The following is a 27,284-nucleotide window of genomic DNA, read 5'->3' as shown; positions in this document are numbered from 1 at the left end:
ATGGAACTAGATACTTATCCTATGTCAGTACAACACTGCTTTGATTCCTGTAGCTTTGTAGTAAGTTTGAAATAGAAAGTGAGAGTCCGGGGTACCTGGGTGGCTCAGTGGGTTAAAGCCTCTGCTTTTGGCTCGGGTCATGATCCCAGGGTCCTGGGATCGAGCCCCGTATCAGGCTCTCTGCTCAGCGGGGACCCTGCTTCCCTTCCTCTCTCTCTCTGCCTGCCTCTCTGCCTACTTGTGATCTCTGTCAAATAAATAAATAAAATCTTAAAAAAAAATGTGAGAGTCCTCCAACTTTGTTCTTTTTCAGATTGTTTTGGATATTCTGGGTCTCTTCAATTCCATACAAATTTAGGATAAGCTTACTAATTTCACTGGTAAGATGGCTGGGTCAGTTGATTTTAATGTGTATTTTTAAAAAGAGATTTGCCTGATCAGACTGACAGAATGACCCTTAGGACAGGCAACTTTGCCCTTGACATGGAGTTCAGAGGTTAAGTTTGCAAGAATTTGGGATTTTCACCTAGTACTACTTGATACTGGAGTGACAACACTGAGAGCACAGGGCAGTGGAGAAACTGAATTTGGAGCAAACGTGAGCTTAAACAAGATACATGTAAGTCCCAGAGCTGCCGTTTGGATGCTACATGACCCTGGACAAGTTGTTGACCTTTTCTGGACTCCAGTTTGCAATCCATAATGAGCACTCCCATCAATATCACTGAAACTATGTGGATTGGAGCCCACAGGAGTACAGGCTCCTTCTGGCACTTGGAAGATCTGGTGGCCAACTCCCACTGCTTGTCTGGAGCCATGAAGACACTGAGGTGCAGGAGGCAGAGGACAGGATGTATTTAGGCACAGGAAAGGCTTCCTGAGCTCTGCTCACTAATTCACTATTAGTAAAGATGAAGGGACCTCCCTGCCTCGCACTCCAGCCCAGATCTATTTCAATAAGACTTCTGAGGTGATGTGGCTCCTTAAAGTGATGAGGGCCTACAGTGGGCACAGCAGAGAGACAGGCTCAGCTGAAAAAGTAACTCTTAAGCTGAAAAGCATCTCATTCTCTGACTTGGTCCGACAGCCTCCACATGGGCCCCAGGTACTCCACACACACTTAATGAATACCCACCAGGCATGTGTAGTGACAATATAAGTGACTTCACCTCCTACCCTTTTGGATTATGAGGTTCTACTCCCTGGTCTTCCTTATCATTTCAAATGTTATTGCTTAATAGTCCACCGGCTTCAGGGTCTTCTTGGAGACTAGATTACTTCGCCCTGCACAGTGTTCCCTCATTTGCCACTTTGACAGGCAAACATGCCTCTTGATAGATGCTCCATCAAGTGATTTGGAAGCTGAATCCTTGGGAAAAAGAGAGCTGCATGCTAGTATTTGCAAAAGGAAAGGAATGGAACCCTTAAATCAAATAAGCCAAGGAAGTGGGTAGGAAACAGGATTACAAGCTCCTTAGGGTCATGTTATGACAGCTTACACATAAATCCAGAAGGACAGGTCTCCATATCAATCAGAAAGAAATGAACAGCCAAGTGGCCACAGAATTCCCACAGTACCATTCAATTTCTTCTTTGCTGACAAATCCAACCTGAAGTCTGTATCCCCTAGGGAAAGGACAGGAGGAGAAAGATACAATTCAATCTTTAAAGTTATATTTTCCCCAATTTGGGAGAAAAAGGCACCATCGTAGTATAGACCCAAGCGAGAATGGTTTTGAAGTTCATGTCACTTGTTTATAATATGATATCATATCATCCAGAGTTTCGAAAGTGACTGTGGGGGCTTGTGGTGGGCTGCTGGGGGCAGGAGTGGATGATGTATGTGAAGAGCTGGGGTCATGGCTCTGGCCAGAGCACTGTCCTGGGTCACTCTGTGCAGGTGCGGGTCTGTTCCATGTCTGGCTACCGAAGGTACCAGTTCTCTTTTGACCCACAAAATAATCTGATGGTGGAGCAAACTCAGGATCTCTCTCAGCCCGGAGATCTGCCTGCCTCTTCGACCAGTACCCGAAGGAAAATTCTAGTAAAAATAAAAGAGTATTATTAGAACTGATTACAGAATCAGCTGAACTTTTTTACCATTGCTACTTTTCAATTATTATATATTAAAAGTCAACTCCCATTCTCTGGAGAATAAGGATAGCAATAACATAATACAAGGTCTATGTAATACCTACAAAAATAAAAGAAGCAGACTAAGAAAAGGGAATGCCTACTACCAGATGGGGAATGATTCAAGGAAGGCTCTGTGGAGAAGGCTGGTAAGTTCTGGAAGTATTGCCAAAAAGGCACTAAAATTGTATTTCAGAGAGTAATCTAGAAAAATCAAACCCTCAAAACATTTGCTTGACACTATGTAGGTACTTCACGATGAGACACAAACTTTGGCCTTTACTGAGTTTTAGAAGACACAAAAAGACACTTGTCCCAATCTCATTTGGTATTTCAGCTCTGCTTCTAACAGTAGCACTAACCTAAGGCACTCACCTATTTGCCTATCTTTTACTTCCGTCGTGGATCTCACCAGCTCATGTAGCATGAGCTAATATACTATTCTTTTTTTTTTTAAGGTTTTATTTTTTTAACAGAGAGAGCTCAAAAGTCGGCAGAGAGGCAGGTAGAGAGAGGGGGAAGCAGGCTCCCTACTGAGCAGAAGTCTCAATCCCAGGACCCAGAGATCATGACCTGAGCCGAAGGCAAAGGCTTAACCCACTGAGCCACCCAGGTGCCCCTGCTAATGTCCTATTCTAATGATCTCATTTGGAGAGACATAACTCATAGCCTCCAACAAGAAGCTGTTGTGGGCACCATGGTGTACTTACAGGAAATTTTGCATGACCCAACACAACCATATGCAAATCCAAATTAATACTGTGGCACACAGACTATTTTCAACTGAACATAAAGGAGACTGCTAAAAAACAATCTTGAGGGTTTTGAAGGGGCGGGGGGTGGGAAGTTGGGTCAGCCTCGTGGTGGGTATTATGGAGGGCACATTTTGCATGGAGCACTGGGTGTGGTGCATAAACAATAAATTCTGGTACACTGAAAAGAAATTTAAAAAATAAAAATTAAAAAAAAAAAAAAAGGAGACTGCTAAAAACACAGAGGACATTAAAATATCAAACCTTATAAGATTTTCAAAAGTAGATCCTGAGAAAGGGCATTCCAAAACTGTAAAGGCACATGAGGGTAGCACAAATTTTAAAAAACTTCACCCAGGGGCGCCTGAGTGGCTCAGTGGGTTAAAGCCTCTGCCTTCGGCTCAGGTCGTGATCCCAGGTTCCTGGGATCGAGCCCCATCAGGCTCTCTGCTCGGCAGGGAACCGGCTTCCTCTTCTCTCTGCCTGCCTCTCCTGCCTACCTGTGATCTGTCTGTCAAATAAATAAATAAAATCTTTAAAAACAAAAAACAAACTTTATCCAGTGCTTCTAAAAAATTGTCCCTTTGAAATGATGTATTATATACCCTGGTCTTTTATGATCACACTTTCTAGTGGCCCTGTTTACAAATAAGCTAGTGTCTGGGTCCTAAGAAGAACTCCGCTGAAATTTCTGGAGAATTCCTTAAGCCTCGAGGGACCACAGAGACTCATGAGAATCATATTGAAATGAACCAGAAAAATCTTCTGTGCAAGGCCCATCACTGGAAGGATTTACACCTTGAAGCCCACACCCCCTTACCTTTTCCTCTGTCCCACTCTCGGACATGGGGCACTCCGGGCCTGGTATCCTTCCTCTCCTGAACAATGACTTCTACTTTGCTACTCTGGGCAGCAGTACGTGGAGTTGGCACAGCCTCTGGTTCTGGTGGCAAAGGTCCAATAACATCTGTTTTTTGCAAGGGAATAACACATTATTATAATAAAGCTTAAAGCTATTTAGAAAATAAACATTAAATAGAACATGCTAATCTTGAGAGTAAAAATAATAACCAGTATTTAATGAGCACCTATCATGGCCCAAGCAGTGGACTCAGTATCTTGTATACAACAGTACGTGTAATTCTTTTAATAACCCTAACAAAGTCAGTATTACTATTTTATAATGCAAAAGTAGTACTTCAGTAGTACTATTTTATAAATGAGGAAAATTAAGCTCAGAAATGCCACACAAGGAGAAAGTGACAAGAGCCAGGATCCAAACCCAGGTTAGATGGATTTCAAAGTCTGTTTGACTCCCCAGACCAACTGAAGGACCAGAAATCCCCAATAACTCAACTGAAGAATCTCAGACAAAGCAAGGGGATTTAGGGTGATGAAGAGCTGAAGCATGGCAACAGGCTGCAGGCTAGTCACTTTGGTCAGATTTTTAAAGAAAATGGGTTTTTAAAAAACCACTGTGGTGGCACTTCACGTGTTGTGGAAATGACAGATGTTTAGGAGTAGAGCAAAAATAGAGAAAAGTATGCAGAGTTTAACACGTTTCAGGGACCTAGCATCATATAAAATGGCACAGATGACTGCTCAATTCCTCAGTGTTTCTGGTCTCCTTTCAGAGCTAAACTGAAGCTGAGTTCAGAATCAAAAGATGGCCAGTGGCTTGGCACAGGTTTCTGTGAGGGCTGGAGTGGCTGGCTTATGCCCCTGATACCCACACACCCCCTTCTTCCTTTTGGGAACAGAACACCCCCAGTTTCAGCCCGGGGGTGCAGCTGCCTCTTGACAGGCCATTCCCCAGCCCCTTGCAGCTGCATTCAGGCCAGTGGGATGTAAATGTGTGGGTGGCATGTGCCTTTGATTCACATTCCTAAAGAAGCAGCTGGTTCCTATCCCTTTTTCCCCTTTCCTGGGGCTGGACCGTGAACAGGTGCCAGAGAGCAAGTTTCTGTCCTACAGGTAGAGCAACACTGTAGGAATGGCAGATGCAGGAGGACAGGAGGAAGCTGGGACTGGGTGACCGTCTGGAGCAAGGCTACTACCTGCTTGGAAACCCACCACCTCTAAAGCATTAAAACAGAACAGACTTCCATCTTGTGTGAGCTAGTCCAGACAGCTTAGCCCCCAGACTAGGGTAACTCCTACCGCAGGCAGCAAGCCAGCAGGAACACAGCATGTAACAGTGTTTCCACTGTGACCTTTCATGAACTGTCCAGACTCAATACTTGTAAATTCCTTTATCTGATTTTGTGAATATACTTCTTTAAAACAAATTAACGTGTAATAAACAAAAAACATACAGCCATAGCAAAAGAAACGTGTGCACAAGTAAACTTCATCTTAAAACATCTCTTCTCTAAGTTAAGTCTCAGTTACCAAACCATGCCATCCTCTGAAGTAACACAATGCCCTCTTTGTTAATATTTTTGTCTACAGAAAAAGTTTCTTTGGAGTGTCACCCTGCACCACTCTGGTTATAAAAACCTACTCCTGGCAGTACCTCAGAGGTACTCTGCTTGCTTAGAGAATAAAATGAAATGGCTCATTTCCATAGTGCCAGTCCTATTTGTTGAGACATCAATGGAACTAAAATTTTTCCTTTTGAAGGTCAGATATATGAGCCATGATATACCTCTATTTTCTTCCTCTGCTCCATCTTCTTTTGACTTTTTCATCTTTTTTTGTCGGAGTTTAGCAAGTCTTGCTTCTAACATTGCCTTTCGCTTTTCCTTTATGTTCTCTCGTTTTGTTCTCTGATCTGTTGTCTGAATTCAAAAGAAAATTAGAACATTTACTGAAAGCCAAATTCACAATATTTCTGTTTAAAGGGATAAAATAATTTACTTTATTTTAAAAACAGACTAATTCATTTTTCATGCCACCTCTGGGAAACTAGCCTTGAGATCTTCAAAACACAAAGGTCCTCTTATACAAGCCCTCTAGCGTGTTTTCTAAGTTTAGCGAGTGTTCACAGAGCATCCTGGAATCTTCACATTCAAGGAAACCAACCAATTCTGTTCTACTCCTTAATCCCTTAAATAAATCCCTTAAATAACTCTCTATTTTCTAACCCAGGCCACTCCAAAAGTACCATATTTAAAACCAAATTTAAAACATCAAAGTTACATAAGTTACTTCTGAGCAGCTTAATTTTAAAGTCTGAAACACCAAAATAGAACAGCAATTACCTTCATGAAACTATAATAGCATACTGATAAATAATAGTGATAAAACTCTCACTATTTGCAGAAGACATGATATTATATGTAGAAAACCCTAAAGATGCCACCCCAAAGCTATTAGAATAAATGGCTTCAGTAAAGATGCAGAGTACAGGGGCACCTGGGTGGCTCAGGTGGTTAGGGATCTGCCTTCAGCTCAGATCATGATCTCATGGTCCTTGGGTATAGAGTCTCACATCCGGCTCCCTGCTCAGTGGGGAGTCTGCTTCTCCCTCTCCGTCTGTCCCTCAGCCTACTTGTCCTCTTTTTCTCAAATAAATAAAAAATTTTTTTAAAAAGTTACAGGGTACAAAATTAACATAAAAAATCAACACGAATCTGTTGTGCTTCTATAGGCTAATAACAAACTATCAGAAAGAGAAATTAAAACATTCCCATTACATCAGAAAGAATAAAATGCCTAGGAATAAATTTAACCAAGGAAAACTATAACACAATGACAAAAGAAACTGAAGACACAGAGAATTGGAAAAATACAGCATGCTCACAGATTGGGAGAATTAATATTGATAAAATGTCCATATTACCCAAAGCAATCAAAAGATTCGATGCAATCTCTATCAGAATTGCAACAAATATTTTTCACAGTAATAGAACAAACAACCCTAATATTTATATGGAAGCACAGAAGCCTTTGAAGAGCCAAAGCACTCTTGAGAAAGGAGAACAAAAATGGAAGCATTAAGCTGCCTAATTTTGAACTATATTACAAAGCTACAGTAATCAAAATAGTATGATATTGGCATAAAAACAGACACAGAGATCAGGGGAACACAAAAGGGAGCCCAGAAATAAACCCAAGCATATATGGTCAGTTAATTATGACAAAAGAGCCAAAAATATATAATGGGAAAAGGACAATCTCTTTAATAAATGGTTGGGAAAACAGGACAGCCACAAGCAAAAGAATGAAACTGGACCACTATCTTACGCCATACACAAAAATTAACTCAAAATGGACTAAAGACTTGAACATAAGATCTGAAACTATCAAACTTCTTGAAGAAAACATAAGCAGTAAGCTCCTTAACATCAGTCTTGGCCATGATTTCTTGGATGTGACACCAAAAGCAAAGGCAACAAAAGCAAAAATTAACATGTGGGATAACATCTAACTAAAAAGCTTCTGCACAGCAAAAGGAAACCATCAACAAAATGAAAAGACAACTTACTGAACGGGAGCAAAAATCTGCAAATCATATTATCTGATAAGGGATTAATACCCAAAATATATTGAGAACTCATACAACACAGTACCCCCACCCCCAAAAAAGTGAGAAAAACTCACAAAAACCAATCCAATTAAAAAACAGGTAGATGGCAAAAACAAAACAAAACAAAAACCCAGATGACCTAAATAGACATTTTTCCAAAGAATACACACAGATGGCTAACAGACATATAAAGAGATGATGAACATCATTAATCATCAAGAAAATGCAAATCAAAACTACAGAGAGATATCAACCTCACACCTGTTAGAATGACTATTATCAAACAGACAGAAAATACCGAGTATTGACAAAGAGGTAGAAAAAAGGGAACCCTCATGCGCTGTTGGTGGGAATGCAAACTGGTACAGTCACAACAGAAAACAGTATGGAGGTTCCTCAAAAAATTAGAATGGAACTACCATATGATCCAGCAATTCCACTTCTGCATATTTATCTGAAGAAAATGAAAACACTAATTTGAAAGATATCTGCACCCCCATGTTCACTGTAGAATTATAGCCAAGATATGGTAAAAACCTAAGTGTCCATCAATGATGAATAAAGGCATGTGTATGCGTGTGTGTGTGTGTTTATATATATATATATATATATATATATGGAACAGAATATCATTCAGCTATAAAAAGGAAGGGAAGTTTGCCATTTGAACAACATGGATGGACCTTGAGAGCATTATGCTAAGTGAAATAAGTCAGACAGGAAAAGATAAATACTACATGATCTCACTTATATGTGGAATCTAACCTCCACACCCCCCAAAATCTCAAAACATAAACTTATAGATACAGAGAATAGATTGGCGGTTGACAGAACTGGTGGGGGGAGGAGTGGGCAAAATGAGTGAAGGAAATCAAAAGGTATTTAAACTTCCACTTATAAAATAAACAAGTCATGTGGATGTAATATAGAACATGGCAACCACAGTTAATAATACTGTAATGCATATTTGAGAATTGCTAAGAGAGTGGACCTTAAAAGTTCTCATTGCGAGAAAAAAAATTTTACACTACACGGTGACGGATGTTAACTTGACAAAGCAGTAATCATTTCCCAATAGACACAAATACTGAATAATTATGTCATACATCTGAAACTAATAAAATGTTATGTGTCAATTTTATTTCAATTAAAAAGTAGGGGCACCTGGGTGGCTCAGTGGGTTAAAGCCTCTGCCTTCAGCTTGGATCATGATCTCAGAGTCCTGCTCAGGGTCCTGGAATCAGAGCCCCGCATCAGGCTCTCTGCTCAGCAGGAAGCCTGCCTTCCCCTCTCTCTCTGCCTGTCTCTCTGCCTACTTGTGATCTCTGACAAATAAATAAATAAAATCTTAAAAAAAAAAGTAATAATAAAATATCTGGTCTATGGCTATAATAGTATTTATTAAATATCAGAAATATCAATCATTCGAAGTTTATTTGACGCACTTCTGTCCATCACTGCTCTGAATATTAACTATGAAATGAATATAGCATTTTTTATTTTTTAAGATTTTTAATTATTTGTCAGAGAGAGAGATACCGAATACAAGCAGAAGTGGCAGGCAGAAAAAGCAGCAGACTCCCTGCTGAGCAGGGAGCCCAAAGCGGGACTTGATCCCAGGAGTCTGAGATTATGACCTGAGCCGAAGGCAGACACTTAAGTGACTGAGACAACCAGGCGCCCCTAAATATAACATTTCTTAAAAAAGAAAAAAAAAAGGCCATTCTGAGTACCAATTTAAAAAATAGATTGTGGGATGCCTGGGTGGCTCAGTCAGTTAAGCACCTGCCTTTGGCTCAGATCACAATCTCTGGGTCCTGGGACTGAGCCCCACATCAGGCTCCTTGCTCAGCAGAGAGTCTGCTTTCCCCTCTCTGTCTGCCCCTCCCCCCACCTGTCCTCATTCTCTCTCTCAAATACGTAAGATCTTTAAAAACTGATTTAATTAAATAAATAAATAATAGATTGTTTTTGTTGTGTAGTCTAACAAGAAACCAACTGCTCGAACCCTTCTCAACATCAATTCTGAATTTAATTTTTACCTGTTCACGCAGCATCTCTAATGTTTTCATCTGCTTGTTTCTCAACTCTTTATCTCGAGCAAAAGCAAAATATCCAACACCAAGTTGCCGGGCCTCTGAAATAAGTCAAATTATTCAAAAGATTAGAGTTCCCTGATTAATGAATTAGACTCAGGCTAACTTTCCTACCAAAGCAAAAAGAAACACAGTGATGGGGCGCCTGGGTGGCTCACTGGGTTAAGCCTCTGCCTTCAGCTCAGGTTATGATCTCAGGGTCCTGGGATTGAGTCCCATATCAGGATCTCTGCTTAACAGGATCCTGCTTCCCCATCTCTCTCTACCTGCTGCTCTGCCTACTTGCAATCTCTCTCTATCAAATAAATAAATAAATAAAATCTTAAAAAAAAAAAAAAAGAAAGAAACTCAGTGATATCTAGCACAAGTTAGAAAAAAACAAAAAGTAGCTAAGCCAAAAAAATCTCCTCGTGATTAATAGACCCTCTCTTAGAAAGAAATTTCCAATATGAGTATTCTTTAGGCTATGAAGTGAACAAAGGGGATATTTTCAATTTCAAAATTGGAATCTTTTCTTTCTACCTAAGAGCTGCTGCTTTATGAATATTTCCCTTTATGCTTACCATTAGTTCACGATTAAAAAAAAAAAGATTTAAAAAGCTGCAAGATGATCATACCATTTTCACGAATATCTTCATAATGTATGGGCCCCATTGGCCTTTTCAAGGCCTCTCTTTCTTCTTCCTCCCATTGCTGGCGCTGAAGTTCTTTTCTCATATCTTCGGATAATAAGGTTTTCTCATTAGCAGGACTAACGAAACTAGTAATGGAAAAGAACAAAACTCTTTAGCTCAGAGACATGAGACAGCAATGCTTCAGTTCAGTAGGACGGATCATGGACAAGCAACTCTAGTTGATAAAGAACACAGTTCCTTACAGAAGTTTCTGACCCAATATCACTGGGAAATTGCAAAGAAGGTTTTCACCTTTCTTTAATCAAGCAGCCGACTTGTTACAAGAGTGCACCAGAATCTTTTCTTGGCACTTGAGACAAATCCATTTCCTTCCCACCCTGGCTCAGGGAAGGAGGAACCTGAGCCTTCTCTGCATGGTCACCTGCCCAGTACTGAGGAGGCTGCATAATGTTACAGCCCAGGCACACCTCCCGGCCTCTGTCAGACAGCTCAGGGCTTCTGCATTTCCTTCCTTACACTGAGCCCAGGCCTATCTGAACTTGAAGGATTTGGACACGGTGCGCCTTCTCCCACCATTTTCCTCATAAAAACTACCCTTGGTGAGGGGAATTTTATTCCCCGGAGCATAGGAGCAAGTTATCTCTTCGATGTGTCTTGGTCCCTGTAGAAAAAAATCTAGCTATAAGGCCCTTCAAAATGCAAAAATGTACAAAGAAAAAGTTAATAAGCTAACAACCTCTCTGCTCCCACTTGCTATGGGATAACCTAGTATATATTCCTAAACACCTTTCTCCACAGAGGCAGGTTTGTTGGATTGGGCTTATTCTCTATTTTTTACTCTGATATCCGACACCCTTCCAAGTAAACAGACAGAACTCCAACTCATCCATTTTAGTAGCTACACAGTATGGATGATCGACTACTCAGGTTGTCCCAAGTGTGGACTGTGTACGTACTAGCCGCAAAAGAGCACCTCAGTAGATATTTTTATATGTTAAGAAGAGAACCTCCTCATTGGACCATCAAAGATAATGGACTAAAAGCAGCCTCACTCAAAAACAATCCTTGTGTCTGCATTTCAGACCCAGGCAAAGCCTCACATATCACATACTTACAGCCTCCCTTGAAGATTTTTATCCATTTCCAGCAGATCTGGCAAATCCTTTTTCATACAGCGCCGAGATCGCCCCAAAGAATCCACATAATCCACCCTGAAATAAAAGTAAAAACATGTGAACGCGGCTTTGTACATGACATATGGTTCCTTAAGTTAGGGAGTTGGTGCACAAAAAAAAAAATTAATGTAAGCCTCACTCCCAAGAAAAACCCTCCACCTGAGAGACCATTACCACTGATAAGAAAATGCTTTTTAAAGTTTAAAGTTGACACACAATAAACTCATTATGCCCTTTATTAAACCCTAGGTTTAGAAACTGCAGAAAATGATTGATCATGTATGTCTGATTTCAAAAATTAATACCCCATACAAACCCCTGCTGCAACATCTCAGAACTGATTTCAATCTGGTTTAGACAATTTCACATATTTTATTAGCATCAGAAAAACTGAGCTCTGTACCGTTTTCAAAGTGTTCATTTTCTCAGTCTTCCCAAATTTCACCTTTTATTCTTTTATTTCTTCTAATTGGTACATTTCTTTCCAATTAGAAATTTCTCAAGTCATGATATTTTGAGGACCCATTAATTAGAGGGAAGCAAAGCAACACGCATTTTGTACTGCAAAAGCATCTTGGCGGTGGGCCAGTCTATTATCTTTTACTCTCAGTTTCTCTTTCCTCATCTTTGCCCACACTAGACAGCCAAGGGAACCAGGCAGACAGCAAGGCAAAATGAAAGACCAACTTCCCACAACAGGAAATATGGACAGATTTTCATGGAAAACATTTTAATTGCACCATGATGCAACAGATTTTTTTTTATTGCCTAATTATGGGAAAGGAATTTCCCAGGCTTTAGCAGGGTGCTAAATACACAGAAAGGGGTCAGTACTGATAGTGCAGCTCAAGGTCAGAGTCTCACATATGTGGTCAGTACTGATAGTGCAGCTCAAGGTCAGAGTCTCACATATGTGGCTTTGCTTTTGTTGGCCATTTCTTTCCTCTTACACATGCTGATTCCAATTGTTAGCCCATGATTTGAAAACAGAATGTTGGAGAATCTATTACTATTGTCCTAATGCTGCTTACCACAAGAAATAAAACCTCCAACTCCAGAAAGCAGTTTCATTCTTCCTCCCTACCCCCCACTTTTTCTAATGAACAGAAAAAGAAAATCATCTAGCCAGATGGTCTGAGTAATTATTTACAGTATTTTTGCGGAAAGATTTTCCACCACCTGGAACTTAACTACCAAAAGGATTTTACAAGTAGTTACAATTCTGGAGCTTAATTTAAAAACAAAAAAAGCGTTAGAACTGCTTGCAGTGTGTCTTCCTTCACCATATGGTGGCATGTGACACCTTCAATTGCCCTCCAAACTCTTCAAATCACTGACAAATTGCTTGTAATCACACGGCATTAGTAAGGGGGGAAAAAAAACAACATTAAACCTTTCAGAGGAGATGAGATTTCTGCTATGAAAAGCAATCATAGGCTATTCTGTTTCTGGAGAAGGTCTCTAAAATGTACAGATCCCATCAAAACAGAAGTGGCAAGACAGTAGTCAGCAAGTGCTCTGTGTAATCAGCAATCACGGAGCAAGCCCCAGGGAAACAATTACTTGAGGTACAAGAATAATAAAGGACGACTCAGTCATGTCATCTTCAATGAGCTCCAGGGGGGCGGGGAAGTTACGGCACGTGCCCATGAAACACTTCCTAACAACAGCAGGGAGGATATGAAAAGGACCCAAAGTTTGTCTCAAATCTTTTCCTGGTAATGAGGCTAGTTGTGTGCCAGTACTAAAGAATAGGTAAGACCCAAAGGAGCTGGAAGCGCATCTAAGCACTATCGGGGTCCGGGTGAGGGAGAATTCACTCACACGAAAACACAGAGGAAAAGCATAGTGGGAGCGACTGCATTGTATGTGCTTCTCTTTGGGTTGCTCGTAGCAAGTATGCAGCCAGAAAACCTCGCCCCAAGATAAATTTTTAGAAAGCTGCTAAGCAAATACCTGTTCTATCCCAATGTGAATGTTATCTCTGGACCACTGGGGACACCCCGAGTATTACAAAGATGCGAGGTCCCTGTGATCCTCAGCAGCCGGCACTGCTCTCTCACACTTATAACCCACCCCTGCCAGCGGGGCCAATGGCTGACCAAAGGTCAAATGCTGCAAACCATCCTAATGCAGTTCCTAATAAAGACCCCAATAATGAGGCTATCTGAGCCTGGAAGGGAAGATGGGTAGGCTCTGCACAGGCAGGAGGGTGGGCAGGCAGGGTTAGTCCCAGTCTTACAGTGTTAAGAAGAGAAAATCATCAGAAGGGAATTTTCATTCTGGTCTCTTATTGATGTATCAGTCTCATAAAGAAAAGACAAGTTTGGTTTCCCCATCATTCACCTACATGTAGATAAAATTCAGGATAATTTCAATAAAAATTTACTAAATGCCCACTTATTCGCCACAGACAGCAGTTTCTTGGGTAGCTCAGAATACGCTTGACTTCCTGAAGGGAGTTGAAGGCAAAACAATCCCTGTTTTATAGGTGAGGAAACCGAGCCTCAGCAAGGATGGAACTTGATCAACGTCATGTTACCACGGAAAGATGGAGCTAGTGTTACACAGGTCCAAGGTCCCCAGTGCCTATACCACGCTGCCAGATAATGTCCCAGCCATAGTAAGGTTTACTGGACCAGCTTTGTCTGCCTCTTTTCTATGGAAATGAACATCACCACCAGCTAGATAGTGACTCATCATGTCTGAATAATGGCATGGGCAACCTGGGTAACAAAAGAACATGCTTCTGTCTAAACGACTCTTCCATGCCAATGAAACAGGTGTATTAATGCCTTTTGTACTTGGCTGTCTTGTGATTACTTCTTCTTCAGAGTTACTATTTCTATATCTGTAAATCCAATCTTAAAAGAAAGAAAACAATAAGGAAAAATGGTTTGATAACATCCAAACAAATACACTTTTAGAAAATAAATACAAGTCGGGGTGCCTAGCTGGCTCAGTCGATAGAGCAAGGGACTCTTAATCTTGGGGTTATGAGTTTGAGCCTCATGTTGGGTGTAGAGATTACTTAAAAAAAAAAAAAAAAAAGGCGTGGTTGGGCTATGGACACTGAGGAAGGTATGTGCTATGGTGAGTGCTGTGAAGTGTGTAAACCTGGCGATTCACAGACCTATACCCCTGGGGCTAATAATACATTATATGTTAATTAAAAAAATTTTTTAATTAAAAAGAAGAAAAAAAGGTAAACACAAGTCTGAGAATGTTAACATGATCAAACTGTGTCATTATCACCAACCATTCTTCACTGGGGTCCTGGGGAGGAGGTATATCTTTTTCAGAAAGATTTTCTTCATCATCATCTCTTTCTGCTGCCTTTCTAGAATCTCTATTGGCACCAAACACCTCCATTTCTTTGTGTTTATCTATGATCTTCTGTGTGAAATCCACAAGGTACAAATCTTCCACTTCTTCATCTAAGACAGAAAAATCAATTTTCAGATTTTTTTTTTGAAGATTTTATTTATTTATTTGACAGAGAGACACCACAAGCCAGGGGAGTGAGAGAGGGAGAAGCAGGCCCCCCGCCCAGCAAGGAACCCAATGCAGGGCTCCATCCCAGGACCTTGGGATCATGACCTGAGCTGAAGGCAGTCACTTAACGACTGAGCCACCCAGGCGCCCCAATTTTTAGATTTTTGACATTCTTTTCAAAGCAGACGGAACTGCTATGAAGCGGTCACAGTCACCACTGGGCAGCTAGCCCTGGACAGTTCACTAGTTGATGCATTCACTACCCCTTCCTCCCCCTGAACACTTCAAAGACACGGAGCCATCACAGACCTGACAGGGAAGCGGCACACAGGCCATCAGAAACACAAACCACACAAAAAATTCTTACAAGTGCTTAAAGTCTTCTGCTGACCCATCAACAGGATGAGTGAGCAATACGGTCTCAGAATGCAATTTTAAGATCAAACCACTTGATCTCAAGAGACCCGTCCACCCGGTGACATGTCGATGCAGAACTACAGTGATCATCTTGCCGGACCGGAGCAAGAGACCTTTGTTGCTATGTATTCCTCCCCAATCAAGGGGCTACCTTACTTAACCCTAATTACATTGCGGTGGTACGGTGTTTTTTAAGCGTCACTGTAGAGGGTAAACAAAGTCATCTGAATTCTTTTCAACCCAACAAACAGCACCTTCAGGCAAGGAATGGTGCCAGGATCTGCAGGGCACACAGAGACGTGTGGCTTGTGACCTCCTGAGCTAATACACTGGAAGTTAAATAACACTCCATGACTTTAATTTAGCCCAGGACAGTTGATGTATGCACAATAAGGTTGATGTGAAGTGTCACTACACTGGATTTTATAGAGCTGCTTCAGTTTTTCTGAGGACTGTATTGTGCTGTACGGGGCAGATACTATCCTAGTATCTAGTGTTAAGCCCCAGCATACAGGGGAGAATAACTGAGGCTCAAAACTCAACTTGCCCAAACACATAGGGACACTATGCCCATCAGAAGGTAAGCCCGCTGTTTTGGACCACATCCCCACATCCACAGGCCTTTGGACCTGGTCTCTAGAGTAACAATGCAAGTCAAGTCTGAATCAAAAGTAAAAGATTTTAATTTTTCTTAAAGCCACAAAATAACTCACATGACAAAGAGATGTACTTTCCCAGAGCAGAGTTATAAGACCACATAATAGTGAGGCCTCCTGGTTAACGGACACCCTGCTGCTTCTTAAGGAAGAAGACAGGGACTCTCTTCTGTACCCTAGCTTTAAGAGTGCCTGACTCTCCCACACGGGGCTCAAGTGCCATGCAGGGTTCATGCCTCTGCCATCCGGGAAGAGGGAGTTTGGCTGTGTGGGTAGCCAACGACCAGGGTTCTGGCCCTGCCTCTCCTGCTGCCCCACTGCCCCCTTTTCCAGCCCATTGGGCCCAGTCACACTAGTCCATCCTGCCAACACTGGCCCTCTCCTCCCTCTGCAGATCTGCTCTCACCACTCTCCCCCTGCAGAATCCTTTCTCCAGCTATTCAAAGCCTTTAAGACCCTATCAGAGCCTACCTTCTCCCTAAAGACTTCCCCAAATGCCTTTTGGCAATAAAATACACACTGCCTTGTAAAATCTCTTCTACTAGGGCGCCTGAGTGGCTCAGTCGGTTACGCTTCTGCTTTCAGCTCGGGTCATGATCCCAGAGTCCTGGGATCAAGCCCCGCATCGGTCTCCCTGCTCGGCAGGGAGTATGCTTCTCCCTCTGCTCTTCCCACTCTCTCTCTCTCTCTGTCAAATAAAAGAAAATAAAATCTTAAAAAAATAAAAAATAAAAAAAATAAAATCTCTTTACTTCTATCTAACTGTAGACTGGGTTTTACTTTTCTGGACAGTATGAGGAAAGGGGGATCTTTTTATTATTTTAGAAGCAATTACAGGCCCATCACAGAAAAAACAAAAAACGGAGAAAAGGAAACATAAAGTATACCCATAACTCCTCCTAATCTTTTTTAACATAGCTATAATAGTTTATAATGGTAGTCTTTTTGGACCTCGTTTCCTACCTTTCTTCTACACCACTGGCCTCCATTGATGATGACCCCCTTGAGGGCAGAGGCAGAGAATCTTGTTTGTTCCCTCACAGCACCTAACATAGCCTGGTACATGCTGGGCAATCAACAATTATTGCAGATTTTCTGGTTTCGCCAGCACAGAAAGTAATCTGTATTATTCCTTAAATTTCCTCCCCATTCTTATGGTTATTCTAACAAATAACAAAATATTACAGGGCTGTATGAGTTACAGAAAATAGAGAAGTATAAATAAATTATTGTATTTACCTATAAAGTCTCCTTTAGTCATTTTTTCATATAATTTGGCTTTTTCTTCCAATTTCTCCCTAGAAGAAAAAAAAGACAAGTATTAGAAATGGTCCAACACCAGCCATTCCTGCTAAGCCTGCCTGACTGTGACGCCCTGCACCAGAGAAGCCCAGTCTGACGGTGTGGCAGCTGTAACTTGAGCTAACCACTCTGCCTTAAGGGGACCCTCAGACCCAGTGACGCCTGATTTGCCGACTAAATGTCAGGCCCATGTTTCTCTTATTCATGACTGTATCCCAGGGCCTAAAACAATACCTGGCACAAGTTCTCAATCAGTACCTGAAAATAAATAATGAAGTAAGATTCCAGATGCAAATGCCAAGTGCAACCTGAATTAAATACCAAAAAAAAGGAGATATTTAAACAAAAACATTTTCTATATACACCCTTCTAAACAGATCACCAAATTCAATGTAAACTCTTTGCATTACTGTTTTCAGACAAGGGTCCCTGATCGTCTATGGCTTATTAGGCTTCTCTAAGGGGGCTAAAGACCAACTTCTTCTAAGTCTCTTAAAAATACAATACCTGACAAATGAGTGATCCAAAGGGGCACCTGCACCCCAATGTTTATAGCAGCAATGTCCACAATAGCCAAACTATGGAAAGAGCCCAGTTGTCCAACAGATGAATGGATAAAGAAGATGTGGTATATATACACAATGGAATACTATGCAGCCATCAAAAGAAATGAAATCTTGCTGTTTGCAATGATGTGGATGAAACAAGAGGGTTATTATGCTAAGCAAAATAAGTCAATCAGAGAGAGACAATTACCATATGATCTCACTCATGGGTGGAATTTAAGAAATAAAACACAATCATAGGAAAGAGAGGAAAAAATAAAGCAAGAGGGGCGCCTGGGTGGCTCAGTGGGTTGGGCCTCTGCCTTCGGCTCAGGTTGTGATCTCGGGGTCCTGGGATTAAGCCCCGCATCGGGCTCCCTCCTCAGCGGGAGGCCTGCTTCCCCCTCTCTCTCTCTGCCTGCCTCTCTGCCTACTTGTGATCTCTCTCTCTGTCAAATAAATAAATAAAATCTAAAAAAATAAATAAATAAAACAAGACAAAACCAGAGAGGGAGACAAACCATGAGAGACTCAATCATAAGAAACAAACTGAGGGTTGCTGGAGGGGAGGGGGATGGATGGATGGGGTAACTGGATGGGGTGATGGAGGGCATGGGTATTATATAAGACTGGTGAATCACAGACCTGTGCCTCTGGAACCAATAATACATTATATGTAAATTAATTGAATTTAAATTAAAGGATGTTAAATAAATATATATATATACATATATATATATATATGATATGTGTTTTATACAGAGCATGAACAATTTGTTCATGACACATAGCTAATAAAAAACAAACATCAGCCCTGGTATTTCTTTTTTTTTTAGGCAGAGAGGCAGGCAGAGAGGGGAGGGGGAAGCAGGCTCCCCGCTGAGCAGAGAGCCTGACTCGGGGCTCGATTCCAGGACCCTGGGATCATGACCCGAGCCGAATGCAGAGGCTTCAACCCACTGAGCCACCCAGGCACCCCCAGCCCTGGTATTTCAATAAAGCCGCCTCTCTGCTCATGTTAATTCTGGTGACATTTATTTTTTAATGGGCACAGACCAAGACAGCTGGCAATTCTTTATTCTAGAAATACTTAATGATGGTAAAGAGAAGTCCCAAAAAGGTCACCTGAGCTTTTGCTTGTGAGGAATCACACTTAATCACAATGGAAAACTTCATTTCTTTTTCTTTTTTCTTTCTTTTTTTTTTTTTTTTAAAGATTTTATTTATTTGACAGACAGAGATCACAAGTAGGCAGAAAGACAGGCAGAGAGAGAGGCAGAGAGAGAGAGAGGAGGAAGCAGGCTCCTTGCTGAGCAGAGAGCCTGATGCGGGTCTCGATCCCAGGACCCCGGGATCATGTCCCAAGCCGAAGACAGAGGCTTTAACCCACTGAGCCACCCAGGTGCCCCTCTTTTTCTTTTTTCTTAAAGATTTTATTTATTTGACAGGGAGAGAGATCACAAGTAGGCACAGAGGCAGGCAGAGAGGGGGAAGCAGGTTCCCTGCTGAGCAGAGAGCCCAATGTGGGGCTTGATCCCAGGACCCTGAGATCATGACCTGAGCTGAAGGCAGAGGCTTAACCCACTGAGCCACCCAGGCACCCCGGAAAATTTCATTTCTAATGGTGTTCTGAGACAATAAAGTCCCTTGGTCACATGGCTATGTGCTCTGGAACAAATTACTTCACCTTTCTTGTAGCCCCAATTCCTAAATCTGGAATAGATGAAAAAAAAACACTGCCTCTTAGGATTATCACGGAGAGTATCTAGACCACACACGAGAGCATGCCATCAGTTATGTTATCTGCTTCTCTGCCATCTGGGTCAGAAAGAGTCCTCTCCCGTTTTGCACATTCATTCAACAAGTACTGCTTCCATGCCTCCTTCCTTCCCCATGCTCACAGAGTTCTTCTTATAGAAGGGGAGAAGGACAATAATAAATCAATGAGAATGAGGATTTTGGACAGTGCTGAGAAGGGGAGGAAATAAAAGCAGCTGTCACCACTGGAGGCCCTTCAACTTCCAAAAGGTTAACTTGCCCTATATCGGGGGGGCTTACTGTAATAACCTGTGTAGAATCTTACTGTTTCCATGAAAATAACACTTTAATTAAAAAACAAAACACAAAGAGCAGGCGTCAGGACAGAGTAACTGGTGGACACTAGAAAAGTTAGCTGGGGAAAACCTCTTTGAAGGTGACACTTGAGCTAAGGTCTAGAGAGCAAAAAGTCCACCATGACAGGATCTTGGGAAGAAAGCAAGTGAGGCAGAGTAAAGAGGAGGTGGGAATGAGCTCGATATGTTCAAGCAGAGACCAGAGCTGTGGAGGATGCTGAGCACAGAAGAGAGGGGCACAAAATAAGGACAGAGAAAGGCAGGTACATCAACACGTGAGAAAGGATATGGAGTCTGGATACAGTGTAACAGAAGATGGCGGGAGAGTCTACAAGTGAGTAATGGAGATCAAGGAAGATGTCCGGAGAAATGGCCACTGGATTTAGTAGATGAGGAAGTCATTAGAGACTTCAAAGAAAAATTTCTTCAGTAAGAAAGATGGAATTCAGAGGGCAAGAGTATGGAATAGTTATCTGGAACCACTCTGTGCCAGGCACTACTGTAGTATCTCCTTTAATCCCCTCAAGAGCTCAGAGAGCTGAGTAGACACTACCTCACTTCATAGATAAGAAAAGTCTCAATGGAGAAGTAACTTGCCTAAGGCCTTATACCCTTCTGGAACTGCCCCTGTCTGTTCTGAGCTCCAGGAGACGCAGAAGTCCTGCCGACCAAGGAAAGACTTGACCCCTCACAAGTGCAGAGAAGCCAAAGTATTACATTAACAGGTCACTGGACAGAAAAAATCACAGCAAAGTATCTGGGAAAACATTTACAAATGTATAAATGAAAATTTACCTTTCAACAAATTAGATTTCTGAGAATATGTCCAGGAGGTGAGAAAGATGTCTCAAAAACTAATATACCCCAAGTCTGTTGGGAATAGGTCAATGCAAAGAAAAACAGTGTCCCAAATGTGCTAATATTCTCTTTTTTTCAGACCCAGAAGAGCTGAACAACCTTAGCGACCACTGTTTGCAACTGCAGTTTTTATTATGCAATAAATCAAAAGCACATGAGTCATGACAGACATTAAAACTTGGGATTCTCAGGGTGCCTGGGTGGCTCAGTGAGTTAAGCCTCTGACTTCGGCTCAGGTCATCTCAGGGTCCTGGGATCCAGCCCCATATCAGGCTCTCTGCTCAGCAGGGAGCCTCCTTTCCCCCCCTCTCTGCCTGCCGCTCTGCCTACTTGTGATCTTTCTGTCAAATAAATAAATTAAATTAAATTAAAAAAAAGAACAAAGGTGATCATTTCATTAAAAAAAAATGGGATTCTCTCTAAATCTAGGGTGACAATGCAAATAAGGGAGAGTTCTTCTTTACAGAGGAATGCCAGTTAATAAATGGAATGAAAATAAAGATAAAGATGGAATGAAAGAATTAGAAAAATCATCACTTAGAAATCACCAATATAATAACTATGTGGAAATATGTTGGTGAACAAGATATTCATAATCTCAGTTTCCCTCCTTAGATTATTAATTACAAATGGGGAAGAGCACCTTTACAGTGGAAAAATCTAGCAGGCCTTTCTTAACCAACTGATCAAACTTCATCACCAATAACAACTCAAACTGACAATGTGAGCCTCCTACTGTGATCCAACAGGAAGAACACATCATATACATTTTATTCTTAACCAGAAACAGTTAATGTGACTGTAATCATACACTGTAGAGCAACAGGCCTGGACTCTTCAAGAACAGCAATGGGATAACAGACAACAAAAAGGCCTGGGAATTAGTCTAAAGAAGACTAAAGAAATACACCATCGGGGTGCTTGGCTGGCTTAGTTGGAGGAGTGTACAATTCTTGATCTCAGGGTTGTGAGTTTGAGCCCCACGTCAAGTCTAGAGATTACTAAAGAAAAAAATAAATTAACTTAAGAAAAAGAGAAAGTCATGCTATAAACAAAATTTCTCCCCCTTAAAAGAGAAAAATAAAGAAAAATATGAAAGCTAAATGCAATGTGCAATCTTTGAATTCTATATTAAATTAAAAAAACAAAACTATGAAGGACTTAATTGTACCAGGATAACTGGTGAACTCTGCCTATAGACCACAAAATAGATAATATTATTTTATTAGTATTAAATTTCATGGGAATGATAGCATTATTGTAGTGATGCAGGACAACGTCCTTGTTCTTGGGAGATATATACTGAAATATTTTGAGGCAAAGTATCATGATGTTTAGCAAAGTTTATCTACGTACACATACACCAAGACAGGAGAGAGAAGAGAGAAGCAAAAGCAAACGTGGAAAAACATTAATTGGTGAACTTAGGTAAAGAGTATTAGAAGACTCACCGTGCTCTTCTTTCAATAATTTTGTTTTCAAGCTTTTCAAAATAAAAAGGGGGATAATTTAGTTTCTAAATGCTACTGTAATATTACCTAGTGTCCCAGAACCACACCACCATGTGGACACTTCTTAAACACTTGATGACCATCTTAGTGCCTAATAAAGGGTCAAAGTGGGACTCTTGTTTCATCTTTCAGACTGAGGTTATGTCTTCTCTTCTTAGACTACAAATACATCTGCAAATTATATTATTTTCAGAGTCTATTTTATATTTATAGAGCATATGGCTGAAAAAATGACAAAATTAAAACTGTTAACCCAGAAGTGTAAAAGTGGAACTCTCACTTCTCTGCTTGGGTAGCCTCAGAGGCAACTATAGTTAGCAGAGCTTAACTTTACCTTGCTTTGTCTAAAGTCTTCTGTTCCTCGATCTTCTGTTCTGTATCCTTCTCAGCTCGATTTGAAACTCCTGCATTCTGTTTGCTCCAGATACTGGGTTTCTGCAGCATATTTATTTAAAAAGACAAAACAGAACCATGTGATTGCAAAAAAATCTCTACTTACACATCAGAAGAAAAACGGATTTAAACTTACGAATCTATGAAGAAAACTAGATCTGAGAGCCAACCTTTGTCATGCAGATAGACTATACAAGGAAAAGCTAGTGCTGAAAAAAAAAGCCCTAAATTATATAAAGAATTCCTTTACACAACTACAGAATTACTTCTCTCTTATCTCCTGAATGATTACAACTTAATTCAATAGATTAAGAGAAGTGATGAATATCATAACCTAGTCACAACTCTTAAAGACCCTGATATTTTCTGCTATATTACTGTATCATCTAATTGTTTATGTTTGTATTAATAATACCTATACAGCTGATCTTTCATAAGAATGTACACAAACCACTAATTAAAACTCGCACTCTTGCAAAAGAAGTGCTGTGTAATTACAGTATTATAATGTGCTTTTAAATGCTCTAATTTCTATTTTAATATAAAAAATTTTATGCAGATGTTCAGCTACCAGGGATTTTCTCTTAATTTTTATATGTAGCAGAGAAGGACATTTTAAAAAAACCTCGGTATGGTATAATTTCCCCATGTTTGGAATTAATGGAGATAACTAAATCTTATTTTTACCTTATTAGTTGTTTTTGGTTTTCCCAAAACTCCGGAATCTTTTAGAAGCTTTTCTTGTTTGAATTCTTCTTGTTTTCGGAAGAGTTCAGCCTTAAGGTCTACCAACTAGAATAAAACCAATGAGCAAACATTTAGTTAATTCTAATGAGTGACTAGATTTCCAAATTATTGTAATTCTCAAAGCAAAACTTAAAGTTCCTATAAATGCACAAAAATGGATACAAAATTAAATGTCTGTGAATGCATAATCCAGTACAAAATAAAACCAAGTCCTACAGCATTCCAGTTCTCTTGGTAATGTATTTCTACCCTAACCTTCAATACTGGGCTAAGGAGAATGTTATTAAGCAAAGTAAATGAAGTCTGCACTTGTTAGATTCAGATTGAACTAAAAACTTTAAGGAGCAACTGCGTGGCTCAGTTGGTTAAACAGCTGCCTTCGGCTCAGGTCATATCCTGGGATCGAGTCCCACATCAGGTTCCTTGCTCAGCGGGAAGCCTGCTGTTCCCCCTGCTTGTGCTTTCTCTCTGACAAATAAATTATTTTTTAAAAAATGAACTAACAATTTTAAATATCTTCTCCATGCCTGACATTGTACTTGGCTTTTTTATATTGTAACCTCATTTAATCATCACAATTTATTATTTCTGCAGAAAAGTATCTTTGTTCATCAACTATCTGAGCACTAAAGAGCAGCATACAAACATGAAATAGACACTCTTGTGCCTCAAAGAGTTACAACCTATTTTTTTTTTTAAAGGTAACTTATAATATCAGCAAAATGTAATAAATGACTTTAGAAGTGAAAGAAAACAGGGACACCTGACTGGCTCAGTGGGTGAAGCATGAGACTCTTGTTCTTGGGTTGTGAGTTCCAGCCTCACATTGTGTGTAGAGATTACTTAAAAATAAAATCTCTAAAAAGGGGTGGTGGTGGTGGAAGAAAAAGCACAGAAGTTCAGCTACAGGGGCATTTCCTTCTGTCCACAGTGATCAGAGACAGCCTTGAGCTGAGCCTTAAATGATAGGTGAGGGGCTTGTGACTGGCTCAGTCAAAAGAGAGCACAACTCCTAGATCTCAAGGTCATGAGTTTGAGGTCCATGTTGGGTGTAGAGATTACTTAAATAAATAAACTTTTAAAAAAAACATCGGCAAGATTTCAACAGTTAGAAATAAAGTGGACTGAGTGAATGAGAAGAGCTCCAAGTTTATGTATGTTCTGGGAACTCTAAGTTTGGTTGAATCACTGGGTTCAAAAACAGGAAAGAACAGGGCTCTTGGGTGAATATCCATGCCTACCTCTCACTTATACCAATCACCACTGTCTACTCTGCAAAGAAATACAAAATGCCAGTTCCTTTTTTAAAGGTCCGGATACAGCTCCCTATAAATCAGATACTTATAGAACCTGGCATCACAGACCGACTTTTAAGGGAAATCAAAATGACTGAGTTCAATGACTTCTATTTTGGAAGACACCAATTTAAAAGCAGCCTTGGCAGGGATTTAATAATGCGAAGGGCAGTTTCATCCTAAGACCTAATACCCTAAGTTTCTAAACACAAAAACTTTGGTTCCTTCTTCTGAGCCTTCTTAACTGCAACAATTTTAGAGCCACACATTGTCCTCTTCTATGACCACTTTTGAGTTTTAAAAGGAAGATGCTCTGAAAACTGTCCATTTCCAGATGGCATTTCTACTATGGTTACTGCTTATTTTAACCTGTCAGATAGAATAACCTTAATATTTCCAGCTTTTTGGTTCCTTATGCTGAACCCTAATAACCAGTGCTAATTTTCAATATGAGACAAGAAAAAGAGACTCAAATATTGGGACACGTAGTTTTCCTTTGCACTCCTTTTGCATCCTAATACTTTGCAGTAAACTGAAGATTAAATCAAATATTAGGCAATTTGCTCTGATGTAACAGAAAAGGCAATAGCTTTGGTGAGGAACAGCCTGAGTGCACCAGTTCTATCGCTAAGAATTCTGTATGTAAGCTGGGAAAAGCCACCTCCTTTACTGGGCCTCAAATTTATCAGCTATAAAACACGAATATTAATAGCACCTACTCCCTAATGCAGCTGGGAGAATTCAATGAGATAGTGCACAGAAACGTACTCCAGCAGGTTTTCTCCCTAGAAGTAGCTAATTTAACAAAACTGCTTACATCCTGCTAGACCTTACAACCCGCAGGCACTGCAACCTATGGGTGCATTCACACTGTTTAGCTCCGGGCCGGGACGCTGGGCGCTCTCGGCTCCCCGGGAATAAGTCACCCTCCCTCATGTTCTGGGAGGCCCCTTCTAGTCCGTGGAGTGGAAAGGAAACGAGGAAGGCGGTTTGTGTCTGTACAGCAAGCACAGAGGGAGAAAGGACTGGCAAGGAGGCCTGGCCGGGTTGCCGCAGGGGGAAGGCAGGGACACTCAAACAGGAAAAGACACCAGGTTCAGGTCTGTATCTAAAGAGGGAATCCTGGTCCTGTATCCGAGGGGAGAAGCCAAGTACCGCGTCCTGCAAGTAAGAAAGTTGGCCCGAGTCCCCAACCGAGAAAAGCCAGGTCCGGGATCCTGTCTGAGGGAAGGCCAGGTCTGGGTCTCCCGAGTGAAGAAACAAGGTCGAGATTCTTGTCTACTGGAGATGAGTACTCGGAGCCCCGTAGCATCACCTGTACCCGCACTCACCGAGGAGGCCGTAACATCCAAAGGCTTTTTCCTCCGGTCCATTATGCCGCCAGCGTGTCTCAGCAAAAAACTGAACCCGCCACGGTCTCCCGCAGGCCTCAAATGCCTGCGTTCCGCACAACCGGAAGAGTCTGTAATAATAGCGACAGTAAGTATGCGACGCTGGCGCCATCTTGGAAAGGTCAGATGTTGTGCGTATTGCGCCTGCCACCATTTTGAGCGAGTCAAAGAATGCCCAGTGTTAAGGCCATCTTGAAGAAAGAGAAAGGATAATAAGAGTTAGTGTTGGCACCATCTTGAGAAGGGCGGAATGTCGCTTTCGGAGCGATGGGCGCCATCTTGAGTGGGGCGGATTTGGCGTTGGGGTGGCGCCATCTTGGGGAGGGCGTAGTGACCACAAACATTCTTCGTGGTGAAAAGAAAGGCGGGTTGGTAGGACTGGAAAGATCTAAATGCCTTTTGAAGACCTGCAGTATGACTGGCACTGTCTGGTGCTTCTCATAGGTTAACTTATTTAATTCTCACAAGAACCATATGTGATTATATTATATAAGATTATTATATTAATCTTGGTAGAAATAACAATAATAGTAGGTAACATGAATATAGTGCTTACTATGTGCCGCTTTACATATTTCAGCTGGTAAGAACAGCTGGTAAGAACTCCAGAGGCGAGTTTCCTGGTTTCCAATTGCACTTACTGGCTATGTGACTTTGGGAAAGTTACTTCTCTGTGCCTCAATTTCCAAATGGGAATAAAACAGTATCTACTTCATGGGATTTAATGAGAGTGAAATAAGTTAAATGAGCTAGTGTTGGTAAAAATATTAATAATTGTATTAGACAGCCTAATGACCCCTGGTCAAAGGTGTCCCATCTTTTAATGTCCAAAACCTCTGAATATGTTACCTCTGTGGCAAAAGGGAATTTGCAGCCATGATTAAATTAAAGATCTTAAGATAGGGAGATTATCTGGATGGGCCCAGTGTAATCAAAAGGGTCCTTATAAAGGAGGCAGAAGGATCAAAGACCACATGCTAGGGAAAACAGGCAGTCTCTAGAAGGAAAAGAAGTCCTCTTCCAGAACCTCTAGGAGTATAGCACCATGACATCTAGGTTCTAACCTTGTAGTGATTCCGCACCCCAGTTCAATGTGTGCAGGTCTTCCCACCACCAAGCAATTCTCCAGTGGCAGCTGTGTCCTACAATTCAACTCAATTCTGAGATTATCTAACTGCAGATAGCCTCAGATCGTATAGGTTAAGGGCTCAGTCCTACAAGGGTGCCTTCACTTCAGATACAGATTCCAAGTCCTGGCTGTCACCTGTGCTTCTACATTGGAGTTTCCAATGAACCCC

General features: G+C 41.1%; 1 protein-coding gene across 1 annotated transcript; it reads right to left on the bottom strand.

Moving 5' to 3' along the window:
- Positions 1 to 1,463: 1,463 nt before the first annotated feature.
- On the bottom strand, positions 1,464 to 26,110 carry CCDC174 (coiled-coil domain containing 174). The gene is made up of 11 exons (XM_047743823.1): positions 25,927 to 26,110; positions 23,241 to 23,345; positions 22,495 to 22,595; positions 17,070 to 17,128; positions 14,522 to 14,699; positions 11,203 to 11,298; positions 10,070 to 10,212; positions 9,399 to 9,493; positions 5,533 to 5,665; positions 3,706 to 3,852; positions 1,464 to 2,041 (listed from the first exon to the last, which is right to left on the bottom strand). The coding sequence occupies exons 1-11, from the start codon at positions 25,966 to 25,968 to the stop codon at positions 1,743 to 1,745; spliced, it is 1,398 nt and encodes a 465-aa protein (XP_047599779.1). The 5' UTR covers positions 25,969 to 26,110; the 3' UTR covers positions 1,464 to 1,742.
- Positions 26,111 to 27,284: the final 1,174 nt, after the last annotated feature.

This window comes from Lutra lutra, chromosome 1, assembly GCF_902655055.1.
Source record: "Lutra lutra chromosome 1, mLutLut1.2, whole genome shotgun sequence".
NCBI lineage: Eukaryota > Metazoa > Chordata > Mammalia > Carnivora > Mustelidae > Lutra > Lutra lutra.
This window is presented reverse-complemented; position numbering and strand designations above follow the sequence as displayed.

Excerpts from the sequence above, each read along its gene's own strand:
- CCDC174 (XM_047743823.1), bottom strand. The coding sequence starts at position 25,968 with ATGGACCGGAGGAAAAAGCCTTTGGATGTTACGGCCTCCTCG. Across the intron at positions 10,213-11,202 it reads AAAAATCTTCAAGGGAGGCT|TTTCGTTAGTCCTGCTAATG; the intron begins GTAAGTATGTGA and ends TTCCATTACTAG. Across the intron at positions 5,666-9,398 it reads TAGAGATGCTGCGTGAACAG|ACAACAGATCAGAGAACAAA; the intron begins GTAAAAATTAAA and ends TTTTGAATTCAG.